Source organism: Coffea arabica, chromosome 2e (genome assembly GCF_036785885.1).
Source record: "Coffea arabica cultivar ET-39 chromosome 2e, Coffea Arabica ET-39 HiFi, whole genome shotgun sequence".
Taxonomy (NCBI): Eukaryota; Viridiplantae; Streptophyta; class Magnoliopsida; order Gentianales; family Rubiaceae; genus Coffea; species Coffea arabica.
Genome location: NC_092313.1, coordinates 16981740 through 16998781, shown reverse-complemented (window position 1 = coordinate 16998781; position 17042 = coordinate 16981740). Strand labels below are relative to the sequence as shown.

At 34.0% G+C, this 17042-nt stretch overlaps 2 protein-coding genes across 2 annotated transcripts; one reads left to right on the top strand and one right to left on the bottom strand.

Moving 5' to 3' along the window:
- Nucleotides 1-866: 866 nt before the first annotated feature.
- Nucleotides 867-2654, top strand: LOC113726373 (allene oxide synthase 3-like). The gene has a single exon (XM_072079406.1). It carries the CDS (start codon nt 944-946, stop codon nt 2411-2413), a length of 1470 nt encoding a protein of 489 aa, XP_071935507.1. The 5' UTR covers nt 867-943; the 3' UTR covers nt 2414-2654.
- Nucleotides 2655-14422: 11768 nt separating this feature from the next.
- Nucleotides 14423-16851, bottom strand: LOC113731349 (uncharacterized). The gene is made up of 4 exons (XM_072079405.1): nt 16738-16851; nt 16392-16587; nt 14873-15468; nt 14423-14789 (listed from the first exon to the last, which is right to left on the bottom strand). The coding sequence occupies exons 3-4, from the start codon at nt 15150-15152 to the stop codon at nt 14692-14694; spliced, it is 378 nt and encodes a 125-aa protein (XP_071935506.1). The 5' UTR covers nt 15153-15468; nt 16392-16587; nt 16738-16851; the 3' UTR covers nt 14423-14691.
- Between the last annotated feature and the right edge of the window lie 191 nt (nt 16852-17042).

Here is a 17042-nt window from a genome sequence, read left to right as displayed (position 1 = left end):
GAACTTTCAGATGCCGGTACAAAATGGTTGAACTTAAGACGCGTGACATCATACATACCACATACCATACGTGTGATTTTATGAAAGTAAATAACTGCCTTTATGTGTGTATAAATAAATTAGTAGTAACTGTTTTACTCGTAAACCAAATGTATATATATTAATACGCGCAGACTATGAAATTTTAATAGCTAAACGTTAAACAAAGGAGTACATATTCTCTCTGTCTGATCTGATGTACTAAACTACTTTGAGGCCCTTATTTTTGACATCCAATACACACACTCAAGGCTCTTACGTGTACATTACAATCACCTCAATATATTCTTGAAGCCGAGTAGCTGTGGACGACGGAACAATTTATGATCTTGGATTTATATTAGAAATGAGTTTTGAGTCCCAAATTCACAACCAAACAATTGACATGACAGGCGGTGGCGAACGGAATTTCACACAAGTACAAACTCATTTTTTTTTGGGTTTTGGTTCCTTTGGTAAATCGTGACGAGTGCACGTATGTCTTCGTTGAAACTTGCAATCAAGGTGTTGTCGGATTGATTACTAGTGTACTTTTAAAACATTTGAGGTCATTGAACTATTATTGTCTTCTATGATCTGAACCCTGAAGAAGCAAGACTTTCGTATCTGTGACTCGTCTCCCTTTCCAACTCCCATATATATCTTCGCACTATGGGGTACAGGTTGCAAAATGATGGCCACTTGACCGGGACAGCGCGCTCAAAATTGAACAAGGAACAGCTCAAATTTGAAAAATAATAAAAATGTTTCCTGTATTTGATTTTGTTAATTAAGCTTTTCAGCTTGTCAACTGATGATTCTTTCGATTTACATTCCCTATATATACATACCTTTGTTGATCACCATTTTCAAACTTACTAATCAAACCAATCTTTGCCTTGCTAAGTATACACTGCAGTGAACAATGTCGTCCTCTTCCTCCAATCATTCTTCCTCATCCAAACCTAACCCTTCATCGAAGAAAACCCTCCCATTACGAGATATTCCCGGTGGCTACGGCTTACCCTTTTTTGGACCCATAAAAGACAGACGAGACTACTACTACAACCAAGGTACAGATGAATTCTTCAAGAGCCGAATGCAAAAATATAACTCCACCGTCTTCAGAACCAACGTTCCACCAGGGCCTTTCATGGCCAAAAATCCCAAGGTTGTGGCAGTCCTGGATGCCGTTAGTTTTCCAATTCTTTTCGACAACTCTAAAGTTGAGAAGAAAAACGTTCTGGACGGCACATTCATGCCTTCCACTGACTTCACCGGTGGCTATCGCGTATGTGCCTTTCTCGATACCCGTGAGCCTTCCCATGCAGCCGTCAAAGGTTTTTTCTCATCCCAACTCGCCAAGTTACACAACAAATTCATCCCAACCTTCCGCAGCTCCGTTTCTGAGCTGTTCGCCAACCTTGAAGGTGAGTTGGATAAGGAGGGAAAGGCGAATTTCAACCACCATAGTGATAAGATTTCCTTTGACTTCATCTTTCGTTTGTTTTGCGATAATAAGAACCCTGATGAGACAGGTGTCGGCTCGAGTGGACCAAAAAGTTTCGATAAGTGGCTTTTTCTTATGCTTCACCCACTCATAACGCTAGGGCTGAAATTCGTACCGACTTTCGTCGAAGATTTTTTGTTACACTCATTTCCATTGCCATTTTTGTTTGTGAAATCCGATTATCAGAAGCTGCATGATACCTTTGACAAGTATGGGAGCGGAATATTGGATGAATCTGAGAAATATGGAATCACAAGGGATGAAGCCTGTCATAACTTGGTTTTTCTTGCAGGTTTTAGTGCATATGGAGGCACGAAGGTCCTATTTCCTGCTTTGATCAAGTGGGTTGGCGCTGCAGGTGAGGATTTGCACCGACAACTTGCTCATGAAATAAGAACAGTTGTCAAGGAAGAGGGAGGAGTTACGGTTTCAGCATTGAACAAAATGAGCTTGACCAAATCAGTGGTCTACGAGGCACTGAGAATCGAACCTCCAGTGCCTTTTCAATATGGAAAGGCCAGGGAGGACGTCGTGATCAGTAGCCATGATTCGTCTTTCTTGATCGAGAAAGGTGAAATGATCTTTGGGTATCAGCCATTTGCTACCAAAGATCCGAAAGTGTTCGACAATCCTGAAGAATTTGTGGGGGATAGGTTTTTGGGTGATGGTGAGAGGTTGCTTAAATACGTGTATTGGTCTAATGGAAGAGAGACCGATAACCCTACCGTGGATGACAAACAATGCCCTGGAAAGGACTTGGTGGTGCTCCTGTCTAAGCTATTGTTGGTTGAGTTCTTTCTCAGGTATGATACATTTTCGGTCGAGGCTGCCACCATCTTGTTGGGTCCCCTGGTTACTGTGAAGTCTTTGACCAAGGCCGACTGAATTTATCACGTATCAGTTCATTCAGACAGAGCTTGATAATTAAGCAGCCTTATTGAATATTTCAAAACTAATTAGTTTCACTGATTTGCTCATGATTCTTGGGGTGAAGTAAGCGGTGTTCTTGCATTTCCATTTTCTTTGTAAACATGTTTGTATCTTGATCTCATTTGTTGGCTGTCTAGCAGTAATAGCACTTCCGATAATGTTGGTACGTGTTTATCAACATTGTCATGTTTGTTGATTTCTGCACAAGGTGCCCCGCCACTTCTTGTTTGGTGCCCCGCTACTAACATATGCATAAAATATGCAGGAAGACCATAATCAAATCAATTCATATCAGCTCAAAAAGGTATCAAAAGTTGCTTAATCTTCTAAAAAAGGGGGAAATAGAAAGAATCTAATTAAAAGCTGTTTAACCTTCTAAACGCCCGATAGTTAGGTTTACCATGTTATGTAATACTTCTCAAAAATTTAAAACATTAGTGGTTAAGATTCAAATGACCAAGATTTTTCCAGTAAAGATCGAAGTATATATGGTTATTTTTTTCCGTATCTTTTTTGTATAACTTGGTGGGAAAAGACAACCTTTTACCAGTGTGGTTTTTTTGTAGCTGTACCTTTCCCCCGCCTGTTAGAACTTCAGGAATTGTTAGGCCCAGAATGAGAGTCTCAAAATCTGAGGCATTGGGCAGGTGAGTGCCCTTTAAACGCATCAGTTTGAAGAGAAGCACTCGGCCAAAATGGGCTGGCCCGACTGTACATCTTTGAACTCTAATGTAAACCTCAATCGTTTTTTTGGGTTGCTTTGTTCATTCACTTTTCGATATTAATCTTTTTTTTTCTGCAAACGGTAACAGCTTTATATATATATATATATATAAACAATTGATATTACAAGAATTAATTATAAAAAGGCCACAACTCTCACTTCCTTCTTTGCTATATCTATCAGCCGTACTGGAAATCACATTCCCATTCTGTATCGTGAACTAGCTTTACAGCAAATTGATGAGTCTGTGCGTGGCTGCATTCATTTTCTGATCTAGGTACAAAAGAAAAGCAATAGTAGTATTCAAAGTCTTGTTTTAAGTCCTGAATGCCTTCCAGTACAGCTGCAAATATTGCTGTCATGCACAAATCTGGTCCACTACTGATTTGCAGTGTAAGTTAACCTTTATTTTGGTCCACCCTGCATCCTTTGTATGTATTTGGTCTGCGCCCAATGCTTTTCTGCTTATCAGCCCTTTCAATTCAGACTTACTGCCGTATGATTGCTGACAAACCATTATGCCATGTTCGTTCAAAATGCGGGCCTTCAAGAAAAAGTACAATTGGTATCTTTGATCCATTCGCGAATCTGATCCATGCTGGTGCTTTCCTTTTGTGAAAACAATAATGGCAGTATGGAGAAGTATATAAGCAAAGAATGCAAAATTGCATCTTCGCTCAAAATCGTTTTTTCTTTTCTGCATGGGGTTAAAATCAAAAGAGTCCTCTATTTAGGAGTTTTTAATTTATTGGGTAACGATACGATTCAATTATGTATCACATGGGATCTTCTTTACCCGTCTCTCTCTCTCTCTCTATATATATATATATATAGAAGTATATAAGCAAAGAATGCAAAATTGCATCTTCGCTCAAAATCGGTCTTTCATTTCTCCATAGGGCTAAAATCAAAAGAGTCCTGTATTTAGGAGTCTTTAATTTATTGGATAACGATACGATTCAATTATGTATCACATGGGATCTTCTTTACCCGTCTATATATATATATATATATATATATATATATATATATATATATATATATATATATATAGAAGTATATAAGCAAAGAATGCAAAATTGCATCTTCGCTCAAAACCGGTCTTGCTTTTCTCCATAGGGCTAAAATCAAAAGAGTCCTCTATTTAGGAGTCTTTAATTTATTGGGTAACGATACGATTCAATTATGTATCACATGGGATCTTCTTTACCCGTCTCTCTCTCTCTTTCTCTCTATATATAGAAGTATATAAGCATAGAATGCAAAATTGCATCTTCACTAAAAATCGTTCTTTCTTTTCTCCATGGGGCTAAAATCAAAAGAGTCATCTATTTAGGAGTCTTTAATTTATTAGGTAACGATACGATTCAATTATGTATCACATGGGATCTTTTTTACCCGTCTCTCTCTTCCTCTCTCTCTCTCTCTCTATATATATATATATATATAGAGAGAGAGAGAGAGAGAGCGCTTGAAATGCCACATGACTTGTGTTGTTCATTTTTTGAATGAGACTAGTGAAGAATAATTCGTTTCATTCACGTCGTTTTGTCCAAAAAAATCACCAATCTCGATTAAACTACAAAGCCTCGTTTTGTTTGGAAAATAGCAACCCAAATGAGTTACTTTTTTGGAGTTTTCACTGCAAGTCCCGCTGCCCACTAACTCGCCTCGCCTCGCCCCGCTTTCTATGCGGGACTAATAAAAATTTATAATATAATTTTATTATAATCAAATTTTAATAAATAATTAAATACTAAAATATCAACACCAAGTTATTATTCATTATAATTTTACAGTTGAAATTCATAAAAACGATTAAATAAAAGTTATTTGAATATAATTCAACATGATAAAACAAATACAACTAAAGTAGTCAAATTTTCACTTTTTACATAAATACAATCACCAAGTCATTATTTATGCTTTTTTTTATATAAAAAAGTATTATTGTGTTAAGTATAATTAGAAATTTAATATAAATATATTAGTAAATTTAGTATAACTAATTAACAATTTCTATTAGTAGATATGTATAATAATTAGTATAATTGATAATATCAATTATATTACATATACTAATATATATTATATAATATATATAATTAATAATATCATTATCATAAATTTGTAACTCATTAAATTAAATATTATATACATATTTATATATTTATTAAATTTTTTTAACGAGTGATGGGACCCCACCTTCCACCCCATTTCTAAACATGGGAAAAAATTTCCCCAGCCCATTAGCCCCACGAGCATTCGTCCCAATTGCCATCCCTATTTCCAGAGAAATTTCTAAAATTATGATGAATTTTTAAAAAATTCTACAAAGGGGGCATTTTGAGTGTGAGATTCCGTCCAAAGGGTCTTCGCATTCAGTAAATGCGAGCTCCTAAATGCGAAGTCTCTTGAATTTTGTGACCAACGAAATGCAAAAAAAAAAAAAAAAAGGAGGTCACAGACCTCGCATTCGATAAATGCGAGGTCAGGGTTCTACATGTTGTATTACGTGACCACACAATACGCGACCTCATGGTCACGTATTGTTGTCGCGTTTTCTGCACAGGGGTTGCGGAGTGTAATACGCGACGTAATGGTCGCGTATTGTGGTCATTTTTTTTTTTTTGCAGGCGCGGATTGTAATAAGCGACTTTGTTGTCGCGTATTATGGTCGCGTTTTTCAATTTTCTGCAGTTTCTGCAGGAATTCATGCACAACCAATTTTTTGACTATTAACCCCAAAATCCAACAATGCATTTTAAATCATTTCTTTACTAATTTGTACCTTACATGCACATGCAAAATGATAAATACATGCATTCTACCCTTTTTAACGGATCAAAAACACCTTTAACACAAATTGAGGGGTTGAGTTGATGGATCAAATTTCGCCTTTTCCACCTCAAATGCTCATCTTGATTTCCGGTTATCAAACCTACAACAAAGAAATAACAAACCAACTTAAATGCATGTTGTAAACATACAATCATACCAGATTAACACATGCAACTTAAAACATTGGGTTGTCTCCCAATTACCGATTTTGTTTATAGTCGTTGGCTCGACTCAAGGGTTCGGATTCTTAAGTTGAATAAGAATCACCCAAAAGACATAAAAGTCCTTTGAAATTGATTTCACCGGCCAAATGCATGTAGTTTTAATCGTTGTCCATTGACCTTGAACAGTTTTTTTTTTTTTTTTTTTTTTTGCATTAACTACCTCGACTGTTCCATAAGGAAACACTTGAGTAATTTCAAACGGTCCTGACCATATGGATTTGAGTCTTCTCGGAAACAATCTTTAAAAATTCACATCAAATGCTCACCTTTCAAAATTCATTCTCCGTAAATTTATAAAATAACAAGCAAAACCCACACTCAAAAGAAAAACAAAAACAATTTGCTTGAATTTATAAAAAACAAAAAAAATGATGAGCTTGAATTTATTAATATTAAAAAACCAAAAGGTCTGAAGCAAAATTCATTCTCGCATATGTTTGCCTGACCTCGCATTTGTCAAATGCGAGGTCTGAAGCAAAATTTTTTTTTTTTAGATTTTTGCAAAATCAGAAATTCAATAATAAATCGCATTTGCCGAATGCAAACTCACTGAGCTCGCATTCGACAAATGCGAACTACCTATTCTTAGAATCCCCAACACAAACAACCCTTCAAATAGAAAACTTTTTTTTTTTCATAATAGTTTTAGAATTTTCTCCCATTTCCATTAGTTTCATATTTTTTTTTTTAACCATTAGCTTCATTTGAAAACCAACAAAACGATGAGATTAGCGATTTTTTGGACAGTATGCGGTGAATTTTTTCTGGCTAATTAATTTACTGCCCCCGACTTCCCACAGCTCTGCTACTGCCCTTCTGGTACTCATAAAGTATCAAAATCAGTACAGAAATGAAAAAGATAAACAAAGCCACGTAGAAGTATACTAGCAAACAAATGCCACTAGTGTCTTTATAAATCTGATAGTTATTTTGGATATCATACTCTCTTCTTGTTGGATGGTAAAATTAGTGTTTTGACTCTTGAACTGTAATAGTTTGAATTATTTAGAATATTTGATCAATATTATCATTGAGAGAAACAATTTGAGGAATGCTTCCCTACAGGAACCATAAATGTTGTTAAAAAAAAATAAAACTTATTGACAGTTCAGGTTACAGTTGATGTAAATGGCTAATACACATATTCATTGAAACCAAACTGAACTAATCAGTTTGCTGTTTTAGTTAGATTTTTGTCACAATTTTGATTGTACTTTTGGTACTAGTCACAGAAAAGAATGCGTCCGAGGCTCGCATAGCAGCCGGGAACGATGAGTTATTTGTAAAAACGGGATTTGTCTTGAAATCTTATCATGACAGCTTTTCAAATCTTATCGCCATCTTAGCTTCCCTATTTCAGATTCATCTTTTCCTCCGTTTGATGTCACTTCACTTGTGATATTGAACTCTGCTTTTGATGTCATCTTGCACCTTACTCATATTTTTATGGACGGTATCAGGCTTTCAACTCTTAGCAGACCCTTCACTGTAAATGAGAAAAATCAAACAAAAAACAAAAGGGAAGCAAGAAACGCATTTGGCTGCTATCAGAATTTTAAAACGTGCCATAGTTGGTGATTACAGATTCTTCTAGCATTAACCTGCGTTTGGATTATAATATTTTTACATTTTCTATGAACACATTTTTCAATCATCCTTTTATTTCACAAATATCAATCGCTATAGCAATTTTTTCATTAAAAAAATCAAGAAAAATGCAATCCAGACAAAGGTGAATCTACTGCTAGAGGTTCTCTCTCTCACGGTTGTACGAAAGTTCAATGAACATATTAAATGCCGTGTACTCTGAGAATACATTTGATAGGATTTCTTTGAGCTTAGACCCGTGGATACATTGAACTACTGTGGCGTTTTTCACTTTCATTGTGGAAGCAGTACAACATTATAGATCCAACCCAGCAACCCAACGGGGAACATGACTTGATGATGTTCCACGTCCACAAGTTGCACTGCCCAGAAGTTGAGAAAAGGCCTTGGGACTTCGGAGAACCTTTGCTCAATCGTTTTTTGCATGGTTTATTCTCTGATGAATTTTCAAAGCAGCTTACTTTAGCAAGGCGAACTTGCCCACGTGCTTTACTTGTACTAAAAAAAACAAGTCTTCCTGATTCACAGCAAAAAATAGCTAGGATTGAAAATTTCCAAGTTTTGAGTAATTGGTTAACCTATAGTACTTGTGTAATTTGGCTCTTTTTCAGTCGTTTTCACAATATACATCTATATGTATGATTCGTATCTTTATTTATTAGAAAGAAATATAATTATTTTAAATTTGACTCATTCTATTGCTTATTAATAAACGAAAACACATGTCATGCATACAAACCTACGCTGCCAGAAATGAAGAAAGAGTACTGGGAGATGAGCCAAGTTCGATACTTGTGGTCTCGAGTGCTCCCAAGTCCAATAATTTTTTCCGGGTAAGGTTCTCAAGTCCGATCATTGCGTTCATTGCACAAGGAAAGGAGGAGAAAACGACTATCGACTATTCTAACAGTAATAAATAAGAGTAATGCCTTTTCCATTGGGAAATCGGTTATTACTAATAGGGATAATCCATGGGGGTCATCCAGGTTGGAAAATCCAATACCTTTGCTCGAAGATTATAAGTTCTCAAGTCCTATGATTCTATCTTGTTTGGAAAATTCCGTAATTTGCTAACGAACAATTATAAATTATTGCTTTCTTCCCCGAGTCGTTGTGCGCATATTTGAACTCCAAACTAGTTGTAGTATTCAACTCATCGGAAGAAGAGAATGGTGACTTATACACGTACCTGAATTTTTAAAACGAGACCCAATCTTCGTCTTCTTGTTGGTCGATACTTGATACTACTAAATTTATTATTAGGATCCAAATGCAGAACAAACAACTATCGAGATATCAAGTATATAATAATTTAATAATAAACAAGTCATAAATATGAAAAATAAACGACATACAATATTTAACGCGATTCGACTCCACCATTAAACCTACGTCCACAGAAAAAAAATACCTTCTTTATTATAAGAGGAAAAAATCTTATACAAGAATATAATTTGAATCCAAACCTAACACTTGTATACTATCTCTCGTTTATCAAAAACCTTCTCTCATCCCCCATGTATAAGGTTACATGACGCTCTTATATGTGTCTCTTGTATGTCTTTTTGTAGTATGCCAACTCACCTATTTATAGATAATATTATTTGGTCAAAAGTCAAATAACAACAAAAAATCAATGCTAATTTTTAAACTTATACAAAATAAGAAATAACTTTTAAATTCTAAACAAAATAAAAAATTTCTTGACTACTATTTTAAATAACTAAAATCAATTAGGAAATTAGTTACTTTCATTCAAAACAAGAAACCTCACTAAAAGAAATTAATCCAATTACCTAACAAATCTCCACCTTGATGAATATTTCTTTTAACAACAATTTGTGTTCAACTACCAAATAATATGATATCGAATTACACATTCGAATCAATCAGTTCCGATATCAAATTGATTCAATTGGCAAATGAACATGTATAGCTATCCTGAATCTAACTTCCTGTTGATTCGCGAGAAAATGTCTCAATTCACCGTCTCCATTTGCAAGATTTTTTCTCACCACCACTCGCAATACGGGATCTCCTTCTGTCAGTTCTAACTCTACTCATTAAAGTAATCAAGTGGTAAAATCACTATACGATTCAATTATGTATCACATGGGATCTTCTTTACCAGTCTCTCTCTCTCTCTCTATATATATATATATATATATAAGTATATAAGCAAAGAAAGCAAAATTGCATCTTCGCTCAAAATCGGTCTTTCTTTTCTCCATAGGGCTAAAATCAAAAGAGTCCTCTATTTAGGAGTCTTTAATTTATTGGGTAACGATACGATTCAATTATGTATCACATGGGATCTTCTTTTCCCGTCTCTCTCTCTATATGTATATAGAAGTATATAAGCAAAGAATGCAAAATTGCATCTTCACTCAAAATCGTTCTTTCTTTTCTCCATGGGGCTAAAATCAAAAGAGTCCTCTATTTAGGAGTCTTTAATTTATTGGGTAACGATACGATTCAATTATGTATCACATGGGATCTTCTTTTCCCATCTCTCTCTCTATATGTATATAGAAGTATAAGCAAAGAATGCAAAATTGCATCTTCACTCAAAATCGTTCTTTCTTTTCTCCATAGGGCTAAAATCAAAAGAGTCCTCTATTTAGGAGTCTTTAATTTATTGGGTAACGATACGATTCAATTATGTATTACATGGGATCTTCGTTACCCATCTCTCTCTCTATATGTATATAGAAGTATATAAGCAAAGAATGCAAAATTGCATCTTCGCTCAAAATCGTTCTTTCTTTTTTCCATAGGGCTAAAATCAAAAGAGTCATCTATTTAGGAGTCTTTAATTTATTAGGTAACGATACGATTCAATTATGTATCACATGGGATCTTTTTTACCCGTCTCTCTCTTCCTCTCTCTATATATATATAGAGAGAGAGAGCGCGCGCTTGAAATGCCACATGACTTGTGTTGTTCATTTTTTGAATGAGACTAGTGAAGAATAATTTGTTTCATTCACGTCGTTTTGTCCAAAAAAATCACCAATCTCGATTAAACTACAAAGCCTCGTTTTGTTTGGAAAATAGCAACCCAAATGAGTTACTTTTTTGGAGTTTTCACTGCAAGTCCCGCTGCCCACTAACTCGCCTCGCCCCGCTTTCTATGCGGGACTAATAAAAATTTATAATATAATTTTATTATAATCAAATTTTAATAAATAATTAAATACTAAAATATCAACACAAAGTTATTATTCATTATAATTTCATAGTTGAAATTCATAAAAATGATTAAATAAAAGTTATTTGAATACAATTCAACATGATAAAACAAATACAACTAAAGTAGTCAAATTTTCACTTTTTACATAAATACAATCACCAAGTCATTATTTATGCTTTTTTTATATAAAAAAGTATTATTGTGTTAAGTATAATTAGAAATTTAATATAAATATATTAGTAAATTTAGTATAACTAATTAACAATTTCTATTAGTAGATATGTATAATTATTAGTATAATTGATAATATCAATTATATTACATATACTAATATATATTATATAATATATATAAAATTAATAATATCATTATCATAAATTTGTAACTCATTAAGTTAAATATTATATACATATATTTATATATTTATTAAATTTTTTTAACGGGTGGTGGGCCCCCGCCTTCCACCCCATTGCTAGACATGGGAAAAAATTTCCCCATCCCATTAGCCCGCAACGAATCTTCTGTCCTATACCCTGTGCCACTCTCTGTCCCACTTTTTATTATATTGCTATTTCTCCTACATAAGCATTATGTTTTAGTTCTTTATTGTTTCTTTAACATTCAATAACAATTAGTTGAATAAAAAATAAATACAACAGGTTCAAAAAAGTAATATATAATAGAAAATTAAAAAATACAGTAGAAAATTCATAAAAATCTCATTTTTTTTATGCATTTTGATTTTTTGAGATTGTTAAATTTTGTATATTACTTAGTTAATAGTTATTGAATGTTAAGGAAACAAAAAAGAACTAACACATGATGTTTATGTAGAAGAAATAGCAATATAATGAAAATTGGGACAGAGAGTGACACAGGGTATGGGACAGAAGATCCGTTGCGCCATTAGACCCCGCGAGCATCCGTCCCAATTGTCATCCCTATTTCCATTAGTTTCATTTTTTTTTTGTAACCATTAGCTTCATTTGAAAACCAACAAAACGATGAGATTAGCGATTTTTTGGACAGTATGAGGTGAAATTTTTCTGGCTAATTAATTTACTGCCCCCGACTTCCCACAACTCTGCTACTGCCCTTCTGGTACTCATAAAGTATCAAAATCAGTACAAAAATGAAAAAGATAAACAAAGCCACGTAGAAGTATACTAGCAAACAAATGCCACTAGTGTCTTTATAAATCTGATAGTTATTTTGGATATCATACTCTCTTCTTGTTGGATGGTAAAATTAGTGTTTTGACTCTTGAACTGTAATAGTTTAATTATTTAGAATATTTGATCAATATTATCATTGAGAGAAACAATTTGAGGAATGCTTCCCTACAGGAACCATAAATGTTGTTAAAAAAAATAAAACTTATTGACAGTTCAGGTTACAGTTGATGTAAATGGCTAATACACATATTCATTGAAACCAAACTGAACTAATCAGTTTGCTGTTTTAGTTAGATTTTTGTCACAATTTTGATTGTACTTTTGGTACTAGTCACAGAAAAGAATGCGTCCGAGGCTCGCATAGCAGCCGGGAACGATGAGTTATTTGTAAAAACGGGATTTGTCTTGAAATCTTATCATGACAGCTTTTCAAATCTTATCGCCATCTTAGCTTCCCTATTTCAGATTCATCTTTTCCTCCGTTTGATGTCACTTCACTTGTGATATTGAACTCTGCTTTTGATGTCATCTTGCACCTTACTCATATTTTTATGGACGGTATCAGGCTTTCAACTCTTAGCAGACCCTTCACTGTAAATGAGAAAAATCAAACAAAAAACAAAAGGGAAGCAAGAAACGCATTTGGCTGTTATCAGAATTTAAAACGTGCCATAGTTGGTGATTACAGATTCTTCTAGCAATAATGGAGTTTCTTGCCAAACAACCTAATCTGGGTAGTGTTAGTTTTCAATAACTTATGCATTAATTGGATCAATGAAGAGGAAGTTTCGTGAAACAGTGGACTGGAAGATCAAATCTAGCCAGTTATGTGGAGGTGCATCTGGATTGAAACTGGGGCGTCCTTCATCCAAAAAAAAAAAAAGACTGGGGCGGCACTAATCATGTCAGTTAGTTTATTTGTATTTGACAGTCTGCTATTAACCCTATTTGACTGGCGTGAACAAAGCTTTGATTATGAAATATGCGAATATATATATATATACACACACACACAGAGATATTACTAAACGATAGCAACTGCATGCATAATTATATTTGAAACAGCTTGGACGTAATGCTACTGTTAATATGTCCATCCGTAACTAAATAACAGCCGAAGTAGTTAGTAGATTAACTTTACTGCTATTATTAGATACTCCTTCGTCACACTTTGATAGTTATGTTTTTCTTTTTCGTCTGTCTCAAATTATAGTCCACTTTTCAATTGAATAATGTAATTATAATTTAATTTTTCTAAAATACCCTTATTCAATGTAGGTTGTTATTAGTATAAACTACCTTATTTAATATAGATTGTTAACCTACTCCATTTAATACATTTATATTTTTCAAAACATATTGATATATGAAAAGCCAGCTTTGTTATTCTTTCAAGCCAAAATGTGAAATAATGTAAAATGAGAATTAATTCTTTCTTAATCATCAATTCAAGTTTCCCATAAACCATCAATTTAAGTTTTCATGAATAATTAATATAAAGTTGTACTCTATTTAATGTCAGAATATTTTAAAAAAATAGCCAACTAAATTTATTGTTCCAACAAAGTTAACTACTTTTTCTTAAACTGTGTGAAAAAAATTAGGACTATCAAAATGGGATGGGACAGAGGTAGAGGTGGCAAAATGGGTGATTTGGACGGGTTTGGGTTGGGTAAAATGGGTAATGGGTATAAGTGAGTCAACCCATTTATATCCATTTAATTAGATGGGTATAAATGGGTAAGTCAAAAAATGAGTTGGGTAACTCAATTATCCATTTATAATCCATTTATTCTAATTTTTTACAAACTCATATAAATTCATTTTGCAAACTAAATTATCAATTTATACTATTTTACACCCATCATTAATTTTAAATATTTACTTATTATGCCAAATAAGTCTAATTATCAATTTTTTTTTCATCCGCGTGCTATGTTGCAAAATTACATATTATTTAATAATTGAACAATGATAATCTAAAAATTTGGACTAAATAATATGAAAGTTAACATAAAAATTTAATACAAAACTTTGAACCCCTAGTATTTTTTCGTGTATAAATTTAAATTTTCATTTTGAAAAGGTAAGAAAGGAGACTAAAATTTGTCATAAATTAGTGATGCTAAAAAATGATCAAATTAATAAATTACGAGGAAATAAAGCGATAAGACAAAATCAACAAATAAATATAATAAATAAAACAAAATTAGTTAACATAAAAAATAGTTAAAAATCCTGATAAGGATTAGCAATCACTTCATTTAGCATACAAACAAAGATAAATTTTCAATAAATAGAAATAATTGATAGAACAGTGAAAGGTTACATGGCCAAAACTTCTTGCCAACCTTCAGTACGAGAATAAACAATAGCTACTTGAATTCCCACAACTAGCTACTCTATCAAGATACTTAACAAGCACAAGCTTCGTACAACTGCATAGCATAGCATAAAACTCCTCCAGCTCATTGTTGGAATCCGCCAACATGAAGGTTAGTAAGTTTAGCAACTAAAGGTGCAAAGTCAATACTCAGTCTTTCTCTATCTTCTTCATCTTCAGAAGCTGAAATCAAAAGTAAAGTTCAATAAGTGACTAAAAAAGTAAAATACAAGATCATGTGCACAAAAAGGTTAAGTATAACATACCTGTTACTCCATTTGAAAGATGACGCCATAAGTTGCTTGTTCCGGTTGTTCCACCACATGCATAATCACGCTTGCACCATTTACATTGTGCTCTTTGTGAACCATCTGGTTCAACATACAATATATCAAATTCCTTCCAAATCAATGACGTGAGTTGTCTCGAACGCTTTGAAGAACCTTGGATCAACTCATCTGTATTGGTAGGCTCATGGCTTGTATAAGAACATAGTTCCTGAATGTGCTCTGACAACTCATCTGTTGGATCATGAAGGGATAGCATTTCTGTTATCTATACTACCAACTTTGTACACCTCATCTGATGTTTTCCTATCTAAGACTCTCAGCCTTACATATAACTTGTCCTGCCCTGCCCTCTCAGACTTAATTGTGCTGACTGCACTTGCCAGTTTCAATGACTTGATAGCCAAGCCCAAGTTTCAACAACTTCCAATTTTCATCACTTTAAAAAGTTCCTTGCTACTTTGGTTTTTTAGCTTTTTGACTCTTTCTAATGGGAGAACCTTACAACAGTGATGCTGCTGCATTCAGTGCATCAGTATCAGCATCCTGACAAGGTTGCTAGAACCAATTTAAGCCTGATCATGCAAACAAAATCAGCATCTTTCCATTTTCCAGATAACTAGGCACAAATATAACCATGTCATAACAACAAAGGCTGAATAATACACAAGACACAAGCCACAAAATTCCATTCCACATTGTAGCTCAAACTCTAGCACTACAACAATATCGAGAACCTAAAACATATCCAAGCCAAATATACCCTTTACAAGGATATGGGTAGATTATGACATATGCCACCGTTCACATAAACCAAATTACATAGAAAAAGAGGATTTCATGTGTATATGATCCACCTTTTTATGTGTTATGTGTGGCTTAATTGACATGAAGCAAATTTATACCAGAAACTTTCCCCTAAACAATGCATTAGATTGAACCTAAAATACTACTGTCAATGATATTATATACGAGATATTATGCTTTTCTATCATGTTAATTTTCTATGCTTTTCTATCCCGTTTCCAACAACATTTTTATTAAAAAAAAAAAATTACATGCCCAATAACAAGATACCTGTTATAGGAAAAATTTAAAGAATATGCTACTTAACAAGATTCCTGTTATAGAAAAAGAACATGGCTGGATCTTTAGACCTCAGTTTAGCGTCGTGTAAATTTTGAAAAACTATGGCCAACCAATCTTGTCCTCGTCATTGCAGATTTTGTAGCCTTCAAGAAATTGTTACCAGTAGTGCTGAACAAATTTGTTACGAATAGACTAAAAAGAAATTACTAGGCACTGGAAGTTTTCCAAATTTGCAATTACTGGGAACAATAATAACAAACAGCTTCACAGATTGCAAGGAAACGAATGCATACAAGTAAAACTTTCCCAGTAGAGTTGTCATAGAACCAGCAAAATTAAGATCCCATTCAAATACTACTACAGCCAATAAGTATGCATCCCACCACAAATTTAAGCAGGAAAGCCTTACCTGTAGACTCCACAATGCTACAGATACCACCAACTGCATCCGGGGTGCAGGATCTGCAGCATATGCTCTGTCTCTCTCCTCCCATGTCCAAATACTATGCCAACAATTCCATCCAAACAAAATTGAAGATTGATTCTAATTTTCTTGTACCTCAAGCTCCCAAAGCTTTTCAACTTTTCTCACAATATTTAGATTCCTGTGAACATTAAGCAAAGAAATGCAATGGTATCAAATGAAGGGAAAAAAACTAGAGCTAAAAAATATAAGTGGCGTTTCCAGGATCTAATGGCATTAGAAAAGTTATCCATCAATCAGCTCAGGAATCGGACATGGAAGGGGCAAAAACCTTCTATTAAGCAGAGACGGGGAGAAGGGAGAGGGGAATCAAACACTGGAGGAAGAGGGGGGGAAGCAGTGGGCTTGCTGGTGGGGAGGAGAAGAAGATTGACGGTGAAAACTGAAAATAGAAAGAAGTTTGGGAATGTAAGTTAAATGGGTTAATTGGGTTTAAATGGGTATAATTGGGTAACCCATTTATATCCAGATATAAAAATTTAATGTACCCATATTCAGTTATTAATGGGCGGGTATGGGTAAAATTAATTAAATGATTTTATTTGACACCTCTAGACAGAGGGAGTAGATTTTATC

Bases quoted from the DNA above. Each gene is read 5' to 3' on its own strand.
- LOC113726373 (XM_072079406.1), top strand. From the start codon at position 944: ATGTCGTCCTCTTCCTCCAATCATTCTTCCTCATCCAAACCTAACCCT.
- LOC113731349 (XM_072079405.1), bottom strand. From the start codon at position 15,152: ATGCTATCCCTTCATGATCCAACAGATGAGTTGTCAGAGCACATTCAG. The intron at 14,790-14,872 runs GTATGTTATACT...TTTTGATTTCAG, and splicing joins TCTTTCAAATGGAGTAACAG to CTTCTGAAGATGAAGAAGAT.